Source organism: Cucurbita pepo, chromosome LG19 (assembly GCF_002806865.2).
Source record: "Cucurbita pepo subsp. pepo cultivar mu-cu-16 chromosome LG19, ASM280686v2, whole genome shotgun sequence".
NCBI classification, from domain to species: Eukaryota; Viridiplantae; Streptophyta; class Magnoliopsida; order Cucurbitales; family Cucurbitaceae; genus Cucurbita; species Cucurbita pepo.
In genome coordinates this window covers 4,238,226-4,261,535 of record NC_036656.1, presented here as the reverse complement: position 1 = coordinate 4,261,535, position 23,310 = coordinate 4,238,226, and the positions used below count along the sequence as shown (strand labels likewise).

At 32.2% G+C, this 23,310-nt stretch overlaps 4 protein-coding genes and 1 long non-coding RNA gene across 12 annotated transcripts; 3 read left to right on the top strand and 2 right to left on the bottom strand.

Moving 5' to 3' along the window:
* The first annotated feature begins 1,372 nt into the window (after positions 1-1,372).
* LOC111781995 lies at positions 1,373-2,147 on the top strand. Its single transcript, XM_023662751.1, has one exon. The coding sequence runs from the start codon at positions 1,444-1,446 to the stop codon at positions 1,933-1,935; it is 492 nt and encodes a 163-aa protein (XP_023518519.1). The 5' UTR covers positions 1,373-1,443; the 3' UTR covers positions 1,936-2,147.
* Positions 2,148-3,934: 1,787 nt separating this feature from the next.
* On the top strand, positions 3,935-8,332 carry LOC111780935 (lipid droplet-associated hydrolase). Of its 6 annotated transcripts, XM_023661301.1 has the most exons (14): positions 3,936-4,094; positions 4,186-4,287; positions 4,379-4,452; positions 4,536-4,607; positions 4,711-4,739; positions 5,013-5,063; positions 5,683-5,733; positions 6,070-6,129; positions 6,213-6,295; positions 6,622-6,769; positions 6,900-6,950; positions 7,103-7,207; positions 7,780-7,918; positions 8,013-8,332. In XM_023661301.1, exons 2-13 carry the CDS (start codon positions 4,220-4,222, stop codon positions 7,915-7,917), a joined length of 930 nt encoding a protein of 309 aa, XP_023517069.1. In that variant the 5' UTR covers positions 3,936-4,094; positions 4,186-4,219; the 3' UTR covers position 7,918; positions 8,013-8,332. The 6 variants fall into 6 exon arrangements, with proteins under 6 accessions (XP_023517068.1, XP_023517067.1, XP_023517066.1 ...); XM_023661300.1 differs by having other exon boundaries at positions 3,935-4,287; positions 8,019-8,332; XM_023661299.1 differs by having other exon boundaries at positions 3,935-4,287; positions 8,016-8,332.
* Positions 8,333-8,880: 548 nt separating this feature from the next.
* LOC111781988 (transcription repressor OFP6-like) lies at positions 8,881-9,561 on the top strand. Of its 2 annotated transcripts, XM_023662743.1 has the most exons (2): positions 8,881-9,054; positions 9,085-9,561. In XM_023662743.1, the coding sequence occupies exons 1-2, from the start codon at positions 8,924-8,926 to the stop codon at positions 9,386-9,388; spliced, it is 435 nt and encodes a 144-aa protein (XP_023518511.1). In that variant the 5' UTR covers positions 8,881-8,923; the 3' UTR covers positions 9,389-9,561. The 2 variants fall into 2 exon arrangements, with proteins under 2 accessions (XP_023518511.1, XP_023518510.1); XM_023662742.1 differs by having other exon boundaries at positions 8,881-9,561.
* A 5,270-nt stretch (positions 9,562-14,831) lies between these two features.
* LOC111782014 (transcription repressor OFP13-like) lies at positions 14,832-15,612 on the bottom strand. Its single transcript, XM_023662769.1, has one exon. The coding sequence runs from the start codon at positions 15,515-15,517 to the stop codon at positions 14,855-14,857; it is 663 nt and encodes a 220-aa protein (XP_023518537.1). The 5' UTR covers positions 15,518-15,612; the 3' UTR covers positions 14,832-14,854.
* Positions 15,613-18,215: 2,603 nt separating this feature from the next.
* On the bottom strand, positions 18,216-21,379 carry LOC111780934. Of its 2 annotated transcripts, none has more exons than XR_002812922.1 (2): positions 18,837-21,379; positions 18,216-18,575 (listed from the first exon to the last, which is right to left on the bottom strand). It is a non-coding gene; the product is annotated as an uncharacterized LOC111780934 (long non-coding RNA). The 2 variants fall into 2 exon arrangements; XR_002812923.1 differs by having other exon boundaries at positions 21,247-21,379.
* Between the last annotated feature and the right edge of the window lie 1,931 nt (positions 21,380-23,310).

Genomic DNA, 23,310 nt, shown 5'->3' with positions numbered 1-23,310 from the left:
AAGATGGAATAGATTCAAATCATGGTGGTTATTTATTTAGAATTTATTATCGTACGGGTTATCATGACAACTATATGGAGTGAGGTTAGATAATTATTTTGAAAAAATAGTCGAAATATGCAACTATATGAAGCGAGGTTAGATAATTATTTCGAAAAAATAGTCGAAATATGCAACTATATGCAGCGAAGTTAGATAATTATTTCGAAAAAATAGTCGAAATATGCAACTATATGCAGCGAAGTTAGATAATTATTTCGTAAAAATAGTCGAAATATGCAACTACATAGAGTGAGGTTAGATAATTATTTCGATGAAATAGTCGGAAATATGCTTAAGCTGGTTGTCTGATTGTGTATGAAAATTTAAAGGTAATGCACTGACCCATCTAGCCTGCGTGGATCCCCCAACTTTAAAGCTTAGTATATTGTCTTTCACTAAGTTTGGTGGAGATCTGAGTCGAATGGGACAAAAAATTGCTGATTGGACTAGTTTGGGGTTGGTATAATAGTTAACCTATTTGTTTAAATATTATTGGGCATTTTAATATATTCATGAATTTGCTTATTCAATCTATAAATAAAAAATTAATTTCATTAACTAATTCCATTTTTTGGCCTCAAAATGTTTGATAAGCTTGATGTGGGGTCAAGGATTTTTCAAATTGGATAATGCCCAATTACCTGTAAAATTAATATTCGTGCATTTGTGATGTGAAGGGAAGGAGCTTAAATCGACCCTCTTATTTCTTTTTAAAAGTAGAAAGTCACATTATTTCAACTTTATTTTTTGTTTTTAATGTTTAGAAGTTAAGTTTTCTTAATTTCTCTACTTTAGAAAAATATTTGAATTTTTAATCTGCATAACCATCTTATAAAATATTATTTCTAATGACGATATTATCTGTTGTAAGTAATAGAAAATATTTTTTCTTTTTAGAATTTGAATAAGAATTTAATTTCTTTTTTAATATAAAAATGAAATTAGTCATAGAAAATGACAGAAAAATAAGTATAATTTTTAAAAATAAAAAATTCAAATAATTGTGAATAAAATCTTTTTTTTTTTTTTTTAAGTTTTCAAAATTAGGCTTAGATTTTATAAACTTAAAAAAGTAGATAAAAAAAAAACTCTATTTTAAAAATCCCATAGGCATAAATTTTTTTATTTTTTTTTCTAATAAATAAAAAAAGAAACCATTTGTTAATTTTTAAATATTTTGGATCAAGTTATGTTTTATCTGGTCAACTCATTGATTTTATAATTTTAATTAATTAAAAAATAATAAAAAAAAAGAAGTGAAAAGGATAACACGTCAGCAAGAGATGAGTACGGCCAAACGATTGCAAATGCTAAGCCGCCGAGTTTTGCCACTTTTCCTCTGACCAAAACGTAACCATCTTACTTCTCTCTCTATAACCTTTTTTTCCTTTTTTATCTTCCATGGCCGATTCCGCCGCACAAAAAACCTACGCAGCGCCGTCGTCACCTGCCCCGATTCTCAGCCGCAGAACCTCGATTCCTTCCTCCGCTATCATGCCCCCACCAAACGTCGCCGTTTCCCCTCCTCTGTCCTCTCCGATCGACTTCAGGATCCTCTCCTCCAAGTCCTCTTCTCAATCCTACACCTCTCTCAAGGACATCCTCCCCTCCGCCTCCGCCGCCGCCGCCGCCGCCGCCTTCAACTCTCCCACTGCCGCATCTCCGGCCAACTCCGGCTACGAAATTTCCATCCGCAACCGCCTCGTTAAGCAAGCCGCTTGGGCTTATCTCCAACCTATGTCCACTTCTTCCTATTCCACCGGCTCAAATTTCTTCCACCGTTTCTGGCTCCGATTCTCCGCCGCGAATCCGATCGCTAATAGTCTTGGATTCATCAGAGGTAGTATCATTCCCGCCATAGTCCGAGTCATTCGGTTCTGCATTTGCTTGTGACGCCTTCCTCAACCGCTGTAATTGACCTAGATCGACGCCGACTTCCTCTGCCGCTGTAATGGAGATTGATGGATTTAATTCCCCTGTATAAATCCCTTTTATTCTCATACAGAAACTTGCATCCAATCCCTAAGGAGAATTGATTTTCCCAAATACATTCATAGATTCAATCTCAACATTCTAATAAATTCGCACCAAAACATTCCTGTTTCCATTTCCATCTCTCTGATTAATCTGCATCGATTTTTCTTCGTTCTTGCACAGCTTTCCCGCGATTACAAACATCTGAGTCGTGATTTTAACTCGCGAGCTCGATCCGCTGGTATATCAACGTTTATCTTCCTTCAAATTATTCCAACAATATTATTCTAATGTTTATAAGATCAACGAATTCGATACAGAATTTGTTCCAGAGTAAATTAAATTTTGATGAATTAAAATAATTTAAATTTAAAGTTCTAGCAGTCGATTTCAGTTCTAATGTTTATAAGGTCGGTGAAGATTTTAAGCCTAATTTGGGTTAGTCAAAAGTCAAATTTAAAGTTAATATACAGAATCGATTCTTGCCTACATTATTGTTCCATTGATCGTTCATCATGGTGCGTTACAACCATCTTGTCAGCTACACGTCTCCTTACGCTTCTCTAGTTAAATCTTCGAGCTTGCTACATTTTTGTTCACACCTAACTTCACTTATGTGCGATATTTCACTGGTCTCCAGTTGATTGCGATACTTCACTAGTCACCAGTTCTCGAAGTAAACCACGGAGCGGTTCGTCCTATTCGTCCTATTCATATATTCACGACCGAAACACTGTATTCTCTTTCGGGTAGGCCCTAAAAGAAGAAGAAAAGGCATATATTATTGAATTCACCCAATCCGATAGTACCCCATTTACTAGATTATTGAATTTATTCGCTAGTTGTTCAAGTTATCATTAACCGTCAATCAGTATGATAGAGATTCATGCAACACACTTTTTTTTCGCTAATTCCAACAACGTCGAAATTCGAATTGGCTTCAATTTCAGTTTCTTTACCAATAGTATAATAAATCTTCAAATTTCTCTCTTTTTAAATTTTTTTTATGATATTTTCAACTTTAGAGCATATATTAACTCATATANATAAGGTTGATATTAATTTATTATTATTATTATTATTATTTAAAAGAGAAGTTGAAGTGTAGTTGGAAGAAAATAATTGACTGGAATAATAAACATTAACCGTCAATTTCTTGCCACGTGGACGGATCTCTACATAAAAAAAATAAAAATTTACCACGTATTAACACACACGTGGGAGGTGGAAAAAGGCCACGTAGGATATCCAAGCTTGGCGTAAAATAAATTTAATGTATTTTTTAAAAACATTTTTGGAAGTTTAATTTTTTTAAGTTAAGAAATCTAACTAAAATTAAAGAATATTTTTTAGAAGGTAAATTACAACCAAAGAAACTGCTAATTAATCAATAAGTTCACTTTAAAAAATATATTTATAAAATGAAAAAAATGAAAAAAAAGATCACATAATAAAAAATATTGCTTTATTTAGTAAAGTTAATAATTTAATAATACTAAAATTTAAAATTCATTCCAAACAATTATTATTATTTAGGTTAAAATACATTATACTTTCACTCCTTATTCAAAATTTTCCAATTCCACTGTGTTATTAAAATAAAAAAAAATATATTTATTTTTTGAATTATATCGACGTTAACAAAATAAAAAATAAATAAAGGGGAGAGGTGGGCTGGGCTGGGCTCAAGCATATGCAAAAGCCCAAAAATAAAGGCCCAGAAAAGCCCAATAACTACATATCCACATAAAATTTCCTTCTTGTTTTATTTTTTTATAAATATATTTTTATTTCTGAATCATAAAAAAAAAAAAAAAACTAAATTTAATTTAATTCAATTTTTAATAATTCTTCCCAACCTTACCAAATATTAGGCATATAAACCTACTTTCATCAATATTTTCTTCAATTTCTTCAATTAAAAATTTTAAAAATTTTAAAAATTTAAACCTCACGTTCGAGACATTAGAACGGTGGTGTCTGGCAGTGCTCTCATTCTCGGTTAGAATCTTCATTTTGGTAGAAAATCGAGAGAAGATAATATGAGTTGCGGCGATTTCTAGAGAACTAGAGGGAAGGCATGTTCTTGAATCTTCCTTCACTCACCGTTCGATCCATCAATCTTCCATTTTTCTTTTCATCGGTTCGGTTACCGAATTGTTCATTCAGGTTGAAGAAATTTTCTAGGTCTGCGTTCGTCCATATGGGTCAAGAAGTTCTGAATCCTTTTAGTAGAAGGCGCGCGCAGTTTCGTTTGTGCAATGTATCAGGGTATTCGATTCTCGTTTATTTTCATTGAAATTTCTCTTGGAATTGTGGTTTTCCATGAATTAAATCGCCTTTTGTTTCTGCGTTTTGATAGTTACACTAATGAACTGCTGGAGATTCATGCGGATGATCCATCGTTGCACGTATTGTTCATACCTGGAAATCCAGGTCCATATGCATTTGTGGATGTAGGTTTTCGATGCTTCTGTTGATTTTTGCTTAATTTCTGAATGGGTTTTGTTCTAAGACAGGAATTGTTTCATTTTATAAAGATTTTGTTGAATCCCTGTATCAGTTGCTTGGGGGCCGTGTATCTATTACAGGCAAGACATGAATTGTTGGCACTGTTCTTAGAGATAACATTAATTTTTTTACATCTGGGCTGATACTTTTTCTTTTTTTGGCCATCCTTTTGTATACTATCAGCTATTGGTCATCTATCTCAAACGACGAAGGTACTTGCACATCGGTCTATAAAGTTCATATCTGCTATGCATTTTAGCTTTCGCGAGTGACAAATTCTTTTAGAAATGATGTTTTGTGCACTGCATTCTTATATATGAAATATCAATGGCTCTATGTAGTTGGAGGCTCTGGTTAGTTATGCTTCAGTTTAATGCTTCAAAAAGCAAATTAGTTTATGTTGCTCGGATGCATATAGTGAAGTTTGTTACATAAATTTCCCCAGTGATTTTATGTAATGGATATTGATGTTTCTTCTCTTTTAGGACTGGGAAGGTGGAAGGTTATTTTCATTACAAGAACAAATTGATCATAAGGTAATTGTCTGTTTTGTCCGATTTGATTTAGTTGTTGATAGCCTAGGGTGGCAAGTGGTCCATGAAAAATATTAAGTCGCGAGTGGACTTCATTCTAAATTTCATGGAGAGCTGTGCATGTGAGATCCAACATCGGTTGGAACTGGGAGCGGAACATTCCTTATAAGGGTGTGAAAACCTCTCCCTAGCAGATGCGATTTATAATCGTAAGGCTGATGACGATACGTAACGGGCCAAAGCGGACAATATCTGTTAGTGGTGGGCTTGAGTTGTTACAAATGGTACTAGATCTAGACACCGAGCGGTGTGCCAGCGAAGACATTGGGCCCCCAAGGGGGTGGAGATTGTGAGATCCCATATCGGTTGGAGAGGAGAACAAAACATTCCTTATAAGGGCGTGGAAACCTCTCTCTAGTAAAACCGTGAGGCTGACAGCGATACGTAACGGGCCAAAGAAGACTCTGCTAGCGGGGGGGCTTGAGCTGGAATAACCATTGCAGAAATTTGGAATTAAGATCTCTTTCTCCAGATTATTGTTCATTTCTTTATTATCTGTTTCCTACAGGTCTCTTTACTCTTTCATATATGGGGCTGAACTATATTCATATTTCTTTTGCAGATAGAATTTGTCAGACAAGAATTACAGAATAAAGACATTCCATTGCTACTGGTAATTATACCTTGACGATTACAGTTTATGCTCAATGTTCCCGGTAATCATAAAAGAGTCGCACGGTGCAAAATTTTCAATTGTATTGTTTTGATATCATCTGAATACAATTGAGTTATTCTTTTATTAGTAAGCCACTGCAACCTTTATAAAATTTGATTCTAGTTTAACCCATACACAATAGTTTCTGGTTATAGTGCTCATATTCTTCTTGTTACCTGTTAACTAAACCGAGACAATTTCACTTGTTATGTTAAGAATGAACTTGTTACAATTTTGCAAAGTTCTTCGTTATGACTGTTATTTCGGTAGCTGACCCGTTTGTTCTCTTTGAAGGTTGGGCATTCTATTGGATCGTATATCTCGATTGAATTGTACCGCAAGTTCCAAGATCAGGTATTGGCATAAACTCTTCGTGCCTCTTATGTATTCCCAGCTTTCAAGAGATGTTGCAATGGAAATTTTCCTTGAACCCATAGGTGGTGTATTGTATTGGATTGCATCCATTTATGATGGTGAACAGACAATCTCGTCAGCAATTTTTAATTGGCAAACTTGCAGGGTATGCCCGTTATTTGTTCTGATAACATGAATTATGCCTTCCTGCATCTACATTGCCATCAAAGCCTCTTCACTCTTTCTAATTATAGGACTCTTTTAAAATCTTTCCCACTTCAGTGGATTCAAACTCAGCCTTAGAGAGTTTCTCAGTTTTGTGTATCTTTTATATTGTTTTTGTGAGATCCCACATCGGTTGGGGAGGAGAACGAAACATTCTTTTATAAGGGTGTGGAAACCTCTTCCTAACAAACGTATTTTAAAAACCTTGAGGGGAAGCCAAAGATTAATAGTACACTGTAAGGCTGACAAGATAATTTTGTGCTGTAGATCCCGTCTTCTATCAACTTTGTTTTCATCTTTCGTCGCACTGTTGGGTGTATTACCAAGCCGAGTTTCAAGTTTTGTTGTGAGTAAAACTATTGGGAAGTCATGGTCCAGAACTGCAAGTGAGGCTGCTTGCACTTATTTGCTAAAGGTGAATGAAATCTAATGTATTATTTGTAGTATATGCATTTTTAGTATCCTCTTGAAACTGCTATAAATTTTGATTCTAGGATAATGACTGTCTGTTCTGATATTTGGAATATTATCTTTGTGTTCTACAGTACCATGTCATGCGAAATATTCTATTTATGGCGTTGACAGAGTTCGAGAAGGTATTCACTATGAAAAATCGCGATAGTTAGGCGAACGTGTCGCTCATATCAGACATTTGTATCATTGAAATCTTCGTTTTCGTGGCAGTACAAAGCGTAATATCAATATTTAGTCAAATTTCCTCATCTGATTGTGTATGGACATTGTTTAGCTTTCAGAAACACCAGATTGGGCCTTCATGAAGAAATCAAGTCGGAAATTATCATTTTTGTTCTGTATGGATGACCACTGGGCTCCAATGCATGTGTTTGAGGAGGTAGGATATAGAACTACTTTTCCATTTTATCAGTCATTTCTGCTGCACATGCATGTAGCTTCGCCCAATATTGTTGCTAAAGATATTATCGTCGTGTCGTTTACGGTGATTAGTATTAGGTTATGAAGCCTGCTTATTTATAACTTAGTCAATGGTTATACATGGTAAAAGTATATATGGTAAATGACATAAACAACTATGCATAGTAAAAAACTATATATATGCAGTTACCCCATTAGGTAGTGCTTTGAAAATGTACTTTCTGTATTCTCTGTATTCTATCGTACTTTACATGTATGAAGTCGTCAATATAAACATTCAGTCAATATTCTTTATTACATTTTCTCTCTCCTGTTCTGTGTGTTCATCTAGATCGAGTATGCGTTGTTGTGCGATTCTAATAATTAGAAGTACAACGATAGTCGGTTTGAAATATTATTAACTTTGTATTATGCATCGTGAACAACTTCAAATAGCAGGATTGAAAAAGTAATAATTTGAATCTTAGAACTGTAACTGATATAGTGATTTCAAGCTCTAGTGTCGTTGTTTGAGTTTTGTTTTGTCCACAGATATCGAAGCAGATCCCTGAAATGGATGTATCAGTTGAAAGGGAAGGTCATACTCATGCATTTTGCTGCTCTGAAGCTGGCTCACTCTACATTGCTCAACATGTGGCAAGCTTGATCAAGAATCACATCTCAGATTAAGGTCAGATTCATTCATTCCTTCCTTCCTTCCTTCTTACTCCATTAGAGACTTCCTTTGTGTTTTATATCGGATGTTCGTTCTTAACGTTTTGTAGTAGCAGCACATGCTTTTCGACAACGTACGTCTCCCCCTACACTATCATTCCTATAGAAACCTCATGTTGTCAGACAGGAAAATAGAACAATGGAAGCACACGTTGTGTTTTACTGAGATGGTTCGAATAAGTGTCGAATATCAGAATGTTTATAGGTTCATCCAAGAAATCATCTGTATTTGAAACTCATAGAATTAATCTACTTTGAAGTCATAAATAAGTGATAAATGTTACCATTTTTTTACCTTAATACTTTCAATAAGTTTAAGATAAAATGTTACATTAACCAAGATTAAGGTAAATGTTACAATTTTTTACCATTTTATTTCATTTTGGTTTATGTAATTTCAGTTGTCTAAATTTACTCTCAATACTTTCAATCAATAAAGCTTAAAATTGGTCCCTCCAATATTTCAAAGTTATTATATATATAGTTAAATATAGTAATAATAATAATTATTATTTTCTTTCATATATATATATAAAAAAGTTATTGAATCGAATTAACTCGAATTTATTATTAATTTTAAAATATACCATTTTACTTTTTTATATATATATATATATATATTTACTTTATTTTCCAATAATTTTAAACTAGAAATTGAATTAAATTTTTTATTAAATATTTAAAAATGAGTAAATAGATATTAATATAACAAAATTTTGAATAAAATCGAACAAAAAAAAAATTATTGAAAAATTTTAGAAACCAAACAATTGGATTGAAAATTAAGTTAAAAAAAAATAATTTTAAGTTTAAAAAAGAAAATAAAGAAAGAAAGGGAGAAAAAGTAGAGGTTTGCGGAGTCCGATAAAATCCGAACGACAGCGACTGTCCAAATATAAATTCCCGCAAACGGTTTTGTTAAACCCATTCCCAATACGCTCTCTTCTCTCATCCTTCAACAATGGCGACTCGTCGAACAAACCTCCCACTCACCTCCCTCTCCGTCGATCTCAACATTTGCAGACCAAAGCTCTCTCACCTCTTCCACCTCAAGCCGAAGCCCTCCGCCAAACCCCCTTCCCTCCACCACTTCTCCGACTCCGATTCCCCGCCCTCCTCCGACTCCGACTCCGACTCCGAGACCAGAGCCTCCATCACCTTCCGCGGCTTCGGTAGAAGCGGCGGCGAGAGCGTCGCCGTCGAGAAAGACTCCGACGATCCGTACCTGGATTTCCGGCATTCGATGGTCCAGATGATTCTGGAGAACGAGATTTACTCGAAGCACGACTTGCGAGGGCTTCTTCGTTGTTTCTTGCAGTTGAATTCGCCTTCTCACCATGGAATTATAGTTAGGGCTTTCGCTGAGATTTGGGACTCTGTTTTCTCCGCCAGGTCCCCTGTTTCGCCTCCGATCTTCCGCTTTTGAATCCTAGCCGTCCGATCAACTTAAGATCTCGTCTTTTCTTTTTCTTTTTCTTTTTTTTTTGGTTGAAAAAAGATTTTATTTTTTTCAACCGTATAAATTCTCTACCACTTTTCTTGTTTCTATGAGTGTCTCTCCCACTCCTTTATATTTAATTTTACTATATTTTCTTTCCACTTTTTTAATTCTTTTATTTTTACCATCTTAAAATATACCCTTTTTTGTTTACTAGAATATAGGATTTGTTTAAATATTATTAATCGCCATTGCCGTAGTCAAATTCGTAAAGACATCGAACATTAACCTGATCTATATAGTCATATTGGTTAAGACATTCAACCTCCAATTAAACACTCTCGGGTTTAAAATATTGTTTTATTTTTAAAAGTGTATTATGTGAGATCTTGTAGCTCTTTTTGTTATTATTTAATTTTTATTTTTGTCTAATTAAAAAGATATTAATAATAATAAAAAAAAATAATGGTTTCACATGCTATATATATAAATAAATAAAAGTAGTATAAAATTTTTGAATTTGAATATGTATGAACTATATATAAACATTTCTAATAAAGAAAATAATAATAATAATAATAAAATTCCAACGAACGTATGATTTATTGAGAATATCAATGCATAATATATAAAAATAAATGTTGTTGAGAATAAAATATTTAAATTGTGTGAGGATTATTGTACGGTATATGAATTAAAAATAAAAATAAATCAATATGAATTTTGTCAAATGGGCCAATTGGTATATTAAAAAGACAATGAATAGGTGATATGAACAAAAATACAATAATAGTGTTGCATTTACTATGTTCGAATTATTATTTTTGAAAAAAAACTATATCCTATACCTAATTATTGAATGCGCAAAATCCATTTTTAAACGTCAAATTAAAATAAAAAATTGTACGATTTTTTAATTTAACACCCGTCTAATTTTCTATTTTAAAATTTTGATATTTTTTTTAAATAAATTGGACAAATTAAAAATATAAGGACGCATTTGTATTTCTTTTTCAAAATTTCTAGAAATTAATATAATTTTTTTAATTTATATAATAAAAATAATAAAGACAACATTTTTTTTATTAAGAAAAAAAATTCAAAAATCATTAAAAATATGCAAACCATTTGAATTTTCTCTTTCTTCCAATATATATTTACTTTAGAGTGTCAGTTTTTTTTTTTTTAATTTAAAAAAGATAGTATTATTACCTTTACATTGGCCTTTTCACTTCACCCATTAACTTTTTCTTGTTTTCTGCAAGTATGATTTTAATTTTTTTAATTCCTTATTTTATTGGAAGACAAGACAAATATATATATATATATATATATATATATATATATATATATATATATATAATATAGAATGAGAAAAGAACAAAAAAAAAAAAAGAAAGATAATAATAATAAAACATAAAAGTTAGTGATATTTGTGATGCCAATAGAGAGAGAGAGAGAATATAACTTTTATTTTTATATTTTATGATTTTTTTTTAAAATTTATTTATTTATTATTTTTGTTTTAATGTGGAAGGAAAATGAGAGTTTATAATTTATTATTATTTTTTTTAATAAAAAATCACTCTTTTTCACAATGAAATATTACTTGATTATGGACAATAAAATTTCATTATTATTAAGTAATATACGATAGACAATGGTAACGAAAATAGAAGGAAAAAAATTATTTATTTCCACCTGTTTTTCATTTTGAATGAAAAAAAAAATTAAATAAATAAAAAAATATCCTAAAAGAGTGAAATTAGGATTGTACCATTAGAAAGTTAATATGGTTAGGTTGATAATCCAAGTAACCTAAATTTGTTTCACAACTCAACCCAATCCAACTTTTTATTTTTGAGTTGGGTTGTCTGGTGGTAAGAGCAGGAGAAATGTGTGACTGCGAGGGGCAACCAGCGACGAGCTTAGGATGTCTGGATGCTATGCAAGGGTGATTGGATGAGGGCGCGAGGTGTTGGCTACGGATGATTGGTCTGTGAGGGTCTGTCTAAGGAGTGCGAGAGCAAGATCTATTGTTTGCCAAGTGGAAGTATGAGAGCTTTTGCGAGGGTCGTTTAGCATATGTGAAATGGACATGTAAGGGCATGATCGGTCATATGTGAGAAATAGAAAAAAACCCATAATGTGTTAGACTAGTTTAGTTTGAGTTGACCCGAACTTTTTCCCACTAAATCTGAAACCCAAACCAAACCGGTTTGATTAAAAAAAAAAAAAAAAAAAAAAACCAAATTCAACCTAAACCAATTCAGGTTGGGTTTGTTGGATAAAAGTCCCACATCACCTCATTTAAGAAATGATCATTGGTCTGTAATCAAATAATACTCTCTCCATTTGTATGAGGCCTCTTGGAAAAGCCCAAAACAAAACCACCAGAGCTTATGCTCAAATTAGACAATATTATACCATTATGAAGAGTCGTGTTCATCTAATAGGATTGATCTGATTTTTTCGAGTTCGACGTACACCCTTCGACAAATAATTAGACGACTTATGGGAATAAAGTAATGGAGCAAGTACAAATCACTAAAAAAACGACTATTAAGAAACAGTTGATGAAGCTAGTTTTAGATCACGAGAAACATAAACCAATGTTTTCGATCAATCTTTATAAAAAGAAACGAAAGGTATGGTATAGTTTAAAGAGTTAGTCAAATCCAAATCAAAAGACAAAGATAATGGAAAACATGAGGGGCCATGAAAACGAAAGAGGAGCCACTTGGAAGCATATCTCTTGAAGCTATATCGGGTAAATAACTGTATATAATAAGTTATATCTGAACTTTGAAAATGTACTCTCTATATTATCTGTATTCTCTCTTACTGTATATATCTGTAGTCATCAATACAAAACCTTTAGCCAATATTCTCCTTGCATTTTCTCTATCCTGTTCTTTGTGTTCATTTAGATCGAGTGTGTGCGTTGTTGTGCGATCCTAACATGCAATACTCATATTTTTGTTGCCATCATTGCCTTCGTTTAATTTGGCTTCGTGGCTAACAGCTTTACTTGCTTTTCTTTCCCATCTTAATTTCAAACATGCCTTCTTTTTTTTCCTTTTTCTTTCTAACGGGTCAAAAACATCTCGAGCACTCATTATTATTTTTTCTAAAATTTATTGATTTTTTAAAATTAAAATTAAATTTTTATTGTGATTTTAAAAAAAAAATTGTATTACGAGCGGTAGTGAATGTTACCAAAGTCTTATATTGACTAGATAGACATAATATCATGTATATGTAACTGAGAGACAGCATTTTCGGAAACTCATGAACCAATCTAACTCATAAAGTTTTTATTTATTTAATCCAAATTCAACCCAAATAAGCTCGTAACCCAGTTCAAACTATACAAGTTGGATTGAATTGATTGATATTTTTGCACTTTGATGGCAGCGGACTTGTGATTGTGCGACACTCACTTCCCAGCAACAAGTGAGTTAAGCCTAATAATTCTCGTGTCAGTAAGAGTCTTGAAAGCAAGATTTGAGAAATTGAAATTACTATATATAACTCTCGGGTAGGAAGAAGTTGACAACTAGTCATATCTCCATAGATTTTTGGGGCATTTTAGGCATTCCAGGCGTAGACATGATTTTTGGTGAGAGGTCATACTCTAATTTCATGAATACCTAATTAATAGACCAGTTAATATTTAAAAATGTTAAATATCTATCTAAATTTATAATTTAAGGGTTAAAAAATAATACCCAAAAAGCCCTCTACAAAATGCTGGCACGTGACATAAACTCATCTTCCATTAGGCACTATTGGTAAGGCCATGGCCATCACATGACCTTCACAATTGAATTTGGGTTTAATTAAATTTGAATTTGAATTTGAATTTAAATTTAAATCAAAGTATGATTAGATTGCATTATATCTTCTAACCTAAATGTCCCTCTCACATTAAACTTTTCAAAATCCACTTCAAACAAATATCAAATATCAGTCACAACTCACCACTAACATAGGTTACAAACGTCAAATATTCTTGATTTGCGTGATAATATTAGAAGTAGGGTTGGGTTGACCCTACAAAAATAATGTCAACCCGCTCAAACCGAGAAAAAAATCTAGCCCAACCTAACTTATATGGTTTAGGTTGAATAGTCTGAATTGGTCGAGTTATCGAGTCAAATGAACACTGTTCTTGACTTTATTTTAGTTTATTTATTATTCCCACTAAACACTTACTTTTAAAGGAGAATTAATGAGTTTACTTTAAGAAAAGCCATTGCTGGGTTTTTAAGGGACATAGAGAATGGGGTTCTTGTAGCTTTTTTGGTGTTTTTAAGTACATTCAATTTTATTTATATCCGTTCATTCGAAACTTCAACCCCGCTCATACGAAATCAAAAACTAAAAACTACAAAAAACCCGACCTACGAGTTATCGGTCCAAAAGAGTTTATAAAGCAAAACTTTCCGAAAATTAGCCCCTCAACCTCGTACATTTCTAACTCGAGGAAGAAAAAAAAATTCAATTTTATCTAATATCAGCCAATTTTAACACATGTCACTCACATGGATATATTCGTCTTAGTTACATACATATAACAGTCTAAGCCCATCGTTAGTAGATATTATCTACTTTTGTTCGTTACGTATCGTTGTCAGCCTTATAAAAAATGATTTGTTTCTCTCTCCGATCAACGTGGGGCGCATGTATATAATTTATTTAAAAGCTAAGGACATGTGGTATATAATATAGGGCCTAGCTTTGTCATAATTATTCTAATGGATTTATGTTTGTAAAAAGCCCACTCTTTGGTTCAACAATTAAGCCCAAATATGAAAACAAATTTACTTTCAAATATTTCAAATAAAGCCAAAATAATTTTTTTTAAAAAGATTTAAAATATTGATAAATTTTTTGAAATGAAACATTTTTAAAGTTAAAAAAGTATTTTTTAAAAAAACTTTTTATTTAAATGTATTTTTAGAGTAAATAACTCGAAAAGTAATTGTAAGAATATTAATTTTTTTTTTTAATTTAATAATATTATTGAAACTTTTAAAAGTTAATTTTTAAAGAAATTACAGAACACAAACATGTCTTTGTGAGCTGCCCGATAGGGACCAAGCAAAACTGAACTTCTCTTGTTTCTACTCGACAAAGACCTCACCATTTTTTTTCAAATCACTACATCTCTTCAACCCTTAAATTCTTTCGACGTGGACCGCTCAATCTCAATCTCAATCTCGATCTCGCTCCTCAAGTTACCTTCCTACACTAGTCGGAACCCTTCATCAAATTCTCCTTTACCTCTTAATTGATCCAATCAAATGTTTAACACTCGGCCCAAGACCAAAAAAAATCAACATTATTAAGCACAACTAAACCCTAACTAATCCTCCATTTATAATTTTAAAAAATTTAATAGATATCAACTTGAAGATAGTTCAACTGAAGAAACATAAAATTAAAATCTTATTCAACACATTTTCCAATCTCTTCCTCCTCGTCTTCAAACAAGGAAGATAGAGAAGGAAGAGCAAGAACATGGGTCGAAGAAGAAGAACTACTACTACAATTTGAAGAACACAAAAGAGAAGAACATGAAGAAGTTGATGAAGAAGTTGAAGGAGAATTTGGAGAATAATCTCCAAAACCCACCATTAGATCCACAAAAGCTCCAATAATAAACCCATGATTTGTTTTAGAATTAGCCTTCAAATACCAACTCAAAAGCATTTCCAACCCTTTCCAATCATCCTTCAACCCATGAGCTTCCACCATCTCCTCCATTGACGTCTTGAACTCCAAATAAGGCTCCTTTGAATCCATTGCCATAGCCACACTTTCCTTGAACGGAACCTGGCAGTTTCCGGCCACCCCCGCCGCCGCCGCCATTATGGAATTGGTCTCCTCCAGCTCCAAAAACAGCCTGTTTCCTTGCCTCAGGCTTAGCCCTCTAAGTAATGCTTCGATTTGTTCATCATCCGACATGTCGTCTTCTTCGTAGGCTGAGTTGATGGTTTTGAAGATGTCGTTTGAGATCCGAAAGGAGAGCGTTCTTGATTGGGTGCAGGAACGCCATAGCCATGGAGATTTCTTGACCAAATTTGGAAGCTTTTTCAATTTCTTCCCCATTTTTTTTGAGAGATTTTAAAATAAAAATAAAAAATAATTATTATTATGAGGAAAAGATGAATTCTTTGTTTGGCATTAATGGCGGAGTCAGAGGGGAGTTGTGGAAGGAAGACATCATACATACACACCGCTCAGATGTATTTTTATATATAATTATTGTAAAAATCCAAGAAAAAAAATAATAATTATAAACGTGTTTGACTTATCGGTTCGGATTAAAAAAAACCCGATGTGGTTGGAGCTAAGTACTCGAATTTGGGATTTGGGTTCGGTTGTCTTACCTACCACTTCAACTGTAATGTCCTAGGTCTAAAATTTGTATCGGGATCTGAAATTAGGATTCAGTACTTGATGATCCGACATTCCTCTAAGATATAATCACTTCAACAGTTCTTGACCATTTACAGTTATTGCTTCTGTAAATATAGTAGCTAAATAATCCCAACGTGTTACATAAGGTAGATATTATATAATTGTTCGATTTTCTGCAATTTTTTCCGTCCCTCTGTGGAAATAACCCAATATTGGTTCACAGTCAATAACATCTTCACCATCCAAAGTAAGGATGAGTCGAAGAACACCGTGCATTGATGAGTGGTGAGGTCCCATATTGACTGTGGTGAGGTCCCATATTGACTATCATGAATGTTTTTAGCATATTTTGTCTTTGTTTACATGTTTGTTAGGAAAATTAAAGATTACCCAAATCTAAACGCGCCTAACTTTGAAGTTTTTATGATTAAATTATAGAAAAAAAGTGTATTTTTTTCTTTAATTATCCGTTCGTTTCTATACCATATCTGATTAATAGAGATACTTTTAAGAGTTCATGAACTAAACGTGCTTTAATGGTTTTAAATAAATTTTTTTTCTTCGAAATTACGAGATCAAATAAATATAAACTTCGAAATTTATACATTAATTTTGTCATTTTAATTTTCAGTATCACTAAGCTTTATTAATTAGGTATGAATTATTTCATAATAATTATCAATTGGATTTAAGGAAGTAATTACCTAACGCACCAAACATTAATTTTCCTTTTATCATATTGAAAATTCAATGACGATTCAATGATGATAAAACAAAATTAGTTGAACTAAATTTATGAGGGAATATTTAAGTTAAAATTGGACAAATTATTTGCACTAAGTACAATTTTCTGACTCTAATTATTTTTTTCTAACCTAAGCTAAAATTACTCATAATTATATCGTCATCGTTACTAGATATTGTCCGCTTTAGCTTGTTATGCATTGCCAACTGCCTCATGGTTTCAAAACGCATATATTAGGGAGAAGTTTCTACATCCTTATAAAGAATTTTTAGTTTTCTTACCCAACCGATGTGGAATCTCCAATTCATCTCCATTGGGAGCCAGCGTCCTCGTTGACACACTACCCAGTATATGACTAATACCATTTAAAACAGCATTACGTAGCACCATTAATCCCACAATTTTAAAATGTGTATATTGGGAAGAAGTTTTCATACTTTATAAGGAATGTTTCATTCCCCTCTCTAACCAAGGTGGGATCTCGAGAGATTGTAGGTTCAAATTTAGACTGTACTAAATTTCAGAGAATCGACATCGAAGCTCTTCAATTTCGAGGTATCGACGTCAAAACTCTTCAGGTCAAAATTGAACCATTCATTCCGAGATATAGATTTATCTTTTTTTTTTAATAATTAAAAAAAAAAAAAAAAAAAAAAAAATTAAAAGACCTAAGATGTTGGTTGTGTTTAGTTGAATTTAGGTTAAGGTTGGAAGTTGGGAGTGTTTGATGTGGACATTGGCAAAGGTGGTCCAATCTTTATGCCTCCTCCTATCTACTTCACTTGTGAGAGGAGGAAGTTTTTTGTTTTATATGAACATGGCCACTTTCCCCTTCAAAACACCAATCAAACAAATCTTTTAATTTTTTACATAAAATAATTATTCGGATATTTATTATACGAAGACTTGTATTTCTATGTCACGTGTATTGTGTTTGATATCGAATTTAATTATTCGAGATATAGGATTTGTACGACACAAAAATTTAATGCCATAGATAAAGACTATATATGATACAATTCAACTAAAATTTTATTTTATTTTCCTATAATGATATTTTGATGAGAATATAAAAACGTAGAGATATTTGGAATTGTTGTCTCCCTACATGTTTCATTTTTTTTTCCCATACAATGTTTATGGTTCGGTTTTTGATATGGAAATGTCTCTCGAGATAATTGTTTTATTTCTTCTAATAATAATTGTTATGTTGAAGTAAATAAGGGATGTGTGAATGAATCAAGGCCACGTTTAAATAAAAGTGATCTTACAAATACGATAGCTAAGAATGCTTAAAAGATTGATAATTACTATCTATACTAAACAAAATGCAACTTCCTTTTCAATGGCTCAATCATAAAAACTTTAAAGTTGAACATGCTTTGCTTCGAAAGCATGTGAGTCAGAACAAAATATGTTATAAAAGGACCTAGGTTGGTTCATGGGGTAGTCTTCACTTTTAGAAACACTTTAAGACAAGTAGGTAACATAGTCATGTTTCAAGAATGTCTAAGTCATCAATGTCGAATCCAAGTTCCAAATTCTGGGCATTGAGCTAGAACTAGTGGGTAGGTTAATTAAGTTTATCACGAGTGTTTTGGTGAATAAAATTTAGGATATTTCGAGACATTCTCTACAGTCTTAGGTTTAAGTCTGCCGATCAAAAACTCATATATTTACCATAAAATTTTTGTTGTCTCTTGAATTAGAGCAAGCCTCGGAGTACGCAAATGCTCTCCGAAGGCTAAAAAAGACTAGAAGAATAGGGTCTCGATACAGAGTTATCGGAAGAAAAAAGAAAAGAAAAGAAAAGGTAGGGTTAGGGGAGCTAATAGAATTAGTGTGGAGGAGAAGGTGGTCCAAAGGTGCACATGGATGTTTTAAGGGTCACCATTCCAATTGGCTATTCAATTTGCTATTAGGAGAGAAACCAAACAAAGTACACAACATGGCTTCATGACCCACAGTCTTTTCTTTTTCTTTTTCTTCCAAGAATGGTACCTGATTTGACATGGATTTGGAGAGAAGAAGAAGATCTTAGTGAAATTATTATTTATTTAAAAAATCCAAAGAGATAGCTGGAAATATATTATTATAAGATCTAAGTTCTAATAATGCTACAAATAATGTAAACTAATACATTATTAAAACAAATAGAGGATTGAATCTGCATTTGTGTCTGCACTATATATTTCCTAATAATGGAGGATTGAATTAATGAGAGCAATCACAAAAGTAGGATAGGACCCAATAACAACTCACTTTATACATATCTTAGAATGTAGGACCCATTGCAGAAGTGACAGAGGTTGATATCTGACTTTCTATCCATCACAATAAAAATCACAACATAATTGTCAAGAAGCATTAAAAAAATTGTAAAAATATACATTAAATTATTAACGTATCCCGTGCATAAGGATCTGAGCACAACTAGATTCGTTAAAATGACCAAAAGGAAAAGTTCTAGTTCAAATCTCCCACCTGTACCATAAACGAAGCTCAGTTCAGTTATGTTATTCAGTCTCGATATAAACTTTTCTGAGTTAACAACATTCACCAAAGCTTGAGGAAACTTCATTTAGCTTCTTAAACAAATTTGTACTATTTCTGAACCTTACTAGAATATTACATTACAAATGTGGCATTACTAGGATTTAATTCAGTTCTGCCCCTTCTAGTAACATCATTTGAGGATTTTCTCTCGTGGTTTGATTTTTGGTTCTCCCAAAAAAAAACTCCATACCAATAGAGATAGTCTCCCTCACTTATGAAACCATGATCTTCCCCCTATTTAGCCAATATGAGACTCCGACATAAATCAGAAACGATTATTCAACCTTAAAAGGGGTATATATTCAATATGCCTATGAAGACTTTCCTAACCTGAAAGCTAGTCTGCAAAGTCATTCAATGTTTTTCTTAAACATATCACAAGAACTAGTATGTAAATACAAACCCAAATAACAATTGTATGGACTCGAAGGACTTCAGAGTTGTCAGTACATCAGAGTAGAATCAAAGTTCCTGTGCTCAGTGTTCTGGAATGCATACACAATGATACTTGTTCATATATGCCTCATAAAAATGCCAAATAAAATAGTTCAATAAGTGCTTAGATAGAGAACAAGAAGGAATTTAGAGAGTCAAAATTAAGAGGAGTCTAGACTCTAGAGACGCAAAACTAACTTGGTTAATGGATCGGGAACTTTAGTATGATTAGAGTGCTTAATTTCACTAGAATGTCTTATAGTTCTTGCTAATGAAATTGCATAGTCTAGGTTCTGAAACTTCAATTTAGAGTTGAGGATAAAATGAGTTTCAGTTTTGTCGAGGTGAAGTGTTCTTGTTTTCTTCCTCTCACTTCACTCGTGATATTCTCCAATCATTTATCCTGGGAGTAAATATTTTAGCAAGGGAAAGAGAGAAACTCATTCCCGAGCTATCATTAAGGTTTCTTCTAACCATTGGATTCTATCCAAGCTCCTCGAGATTCAAAGTTACGCTAATGGTGTCTCCTTCTAGGCCAACTTGAGATACGAACTTGAGCGTATCTCAACTATTTTCACATAGCAACCACCTAACTCTACATCATTTGATTTCCAAGATAATTCGTAGGATATTATTAAGCCTTAGGTAGGTTAGCACCAAAGCTTGAACCCATTCCCTCTTAGCCCTTTACTATTTACATGGTCCTCATTGACAACTGGGTCAATAGTGATATAGAAGAATAGAAACCAAAAAAAGAAAAAAAAAAAACTCACCTCCATTAGTTGTCCATTCTAGAACAAAAATTCTAAAGGTCATTCTCAAATCTCAACATCACAATTATCATCAAGGATAAGAATCCATTTACTCTATATACTTTTACTTGAATGGTTTAACATTTTTCAAGCAAATGCCAATATGGTAAGCTAATATGAACCACATAACTGTCACCCTTGTGGTATTAGTCATAAGTAGATTCTTATATTTTCCAAGAGTAGCCACTATGTTCTTCTTGTAACTACATGAAGCATAAATACCACAAATCTTAGTGCATTCTCATAAATGTGTATAAACCAAAGAAGGCATCAAGTCTTGAAGCCAAAAATCGGCTCCTACACGGACCACTGGATGTAAATCGCAGGAATCGATCATTATACCAAGGGTATTATCCTAAAGCTTAATTCCCATATCATCCAGCATTGAAGGGATAGGCAGGAATGGGAATAAAAAATGGATTTGGCGATATAAAATCGGATGATCCTAGCACTGTGTAAAGAATCATCAAATAAATAAGAACATGTCAATTGTCACAATTTACAACAACAATCCAAAAGAATCATCACGATATCCGATGATGATGCTACCCCAAATATAATATTCTAACTCAAAAGGGGGGGAAATGTGATCAAACTTTTGCCCTAACTATATCAAATTAAATCCAGAATTCTTCATATTACCTATAATCTCACAACCTCCACAATCCTAACAACATCCTGTTAATAATCAATCCCCTTCATAAATTTATAGCTCAGCAGATTTCAGATTTACGAAAAGGAAAATATATCAACCAATCGAATACAAATCATCGCTCAGGAAGACAATCATGAGTTCATGAACTAAAATGGATTTGACAGAAACGAAAATCTTAAAGCGATAGATTAAACATCAAAGCCATTAAAATTACCAGCATACATCTCAAGATTGATACGGCTAAGCATACCTCCCTCGTCTTCCAGAATGCGCGCCAAGTATCCCGATTTCGCGTTCCACATTGAGAATTTAACAAACCCATTTAAGGGCGCCGTGCAATTTTTAACTCTCTTCCAATAATAATAATAATAATATTATTATTGAAAATTTTCTCTAATTTAAATATTATTATATTTAATATTAATTATTGAATTAATATTGTATATATTTAAACGATTAATATAATCATTAGATATTAATTCGAGTGTATAGCTCAAGTTTATTCAAACTTTTTCATATTTGTTCAACAAAATTAAATTAAATAGAATTGTTAAATTAAAATTGATTAAATGAATAAATAAAATAAAAACTTACCCAAAATTTGAAGCCTGATGTAGGCCCAATAAGCCAAGCCCAATCCACTCATGAGTTTGAGTTGGAGTCATAAATGGGCTTGCAAGGCCCAAAAAATGAATTCAATTTCTTTACTTAAAAAAAATTAAAAGAAAAAAAAAAAACAAACAAATAAACCGCGTAATTAAATAAAGTACTTTTAGAGAAATACAAATTAAATTCAACATGTGGTGTAATTAATACCTCATCCATATGAAAACTACTTATAAACCAATTAATAAATCACATAAATAATTCGATAAATAAAACATTTAAAATCTAAAACCTAGAAATACCCATACCTACCTAACTACAAAAATATAATAATACTAAAAAGAAAAAAAATAATTAACAAATAAAAACATCAAATATTATAAATAGATCCTATACTTATTCAATATCAGTAGAGCGTTTTCCGTTAATGTTGAGGATTATTGGGAGTGAGTGAGACTCATTGGCTAATTTAGGGGGTGTTTGCCGTTAATGTTGAGGATTATTGGGAATGAGTGGGACTCATTGGCTAATTCAGGGGAGTGATCATGGGTTTATAATTTATAACCAGACCTTTCAAGGAAGCTCAAAGCAAAATCATAAGAATTTATGCTCAAAGTAAACAATATCATACCAGGTAGGGTGTGATTCTTAATATATATATATATATATATATAGTTTTTGTGTCTGATTTGGTTCAATTATTTTCAACGGTCTCAATTATTTATGTTCTTTAATTTAATGTTTCCTTTTTCATTACATTATATTTGCTCTTTTACTCATTTTCCCTTCTCTTTTCTTCAATGCTCGAACCATCTCTTTAATTCCTTCCTTATATATATATATATATATATATATATATATATATATANTACTTTTAGAGAAATACAAATTAAATTCAACATGTGGTGTAATTAATACCTCATCCATATGAAAACTACTTATAAACCAATTAATAAATCACATAAATAATTCGATAAATAAAACATTTAAAATCTAAAACCTAGAAATACCCATACCTACCTAACTACAAAAATATAATAATACTAAAAAGAAAAAAAATAATTAACAAATAAAAACATCAAATATTATAAATAGATCCTATACTTATTCAATATCAGTAGAGCGTTTTCCGTTAATGTTGAGGATTATTGGGAGTGAGTGAGACTCATTGGCTAATTTAGGGGGTGTTTGCCGTTAATGTTGAGGATTATTGGGAATGAGTGGGACTCATTGGCTAATTCAGGGGAGTGATCATGGGTTTATAATTTATAACCAGACCTTTCAAGGAAGCTCAAAGCAAAATCATAAGAATTTATGCTCAAAGTAAACAATATCATACCAGGTAGGGTGTGATTCTTAATATATATATATATATATATATAGTTTTTGTGTCTGATTTGGTTCAATTATTTTCAACGGTCTCAATTATTTATGTTCTTTAATTTAATGTTTCCTTTTTCATTACATTATATTTGCTCTTTTACTCATTTTCCCTTCTCTTTTCTTCAATGCTCGAACCATCTCTTTAATTCCTTCCTTATATATATATATATATATATATATATATATATATATATATATATATTTCCACGTAATATTTTTAATAACCAATTAATTCTTAATTAAACTTTTAAAAAATAATTTTGATGTACAAAAAAAAAGTAAAAAGAAA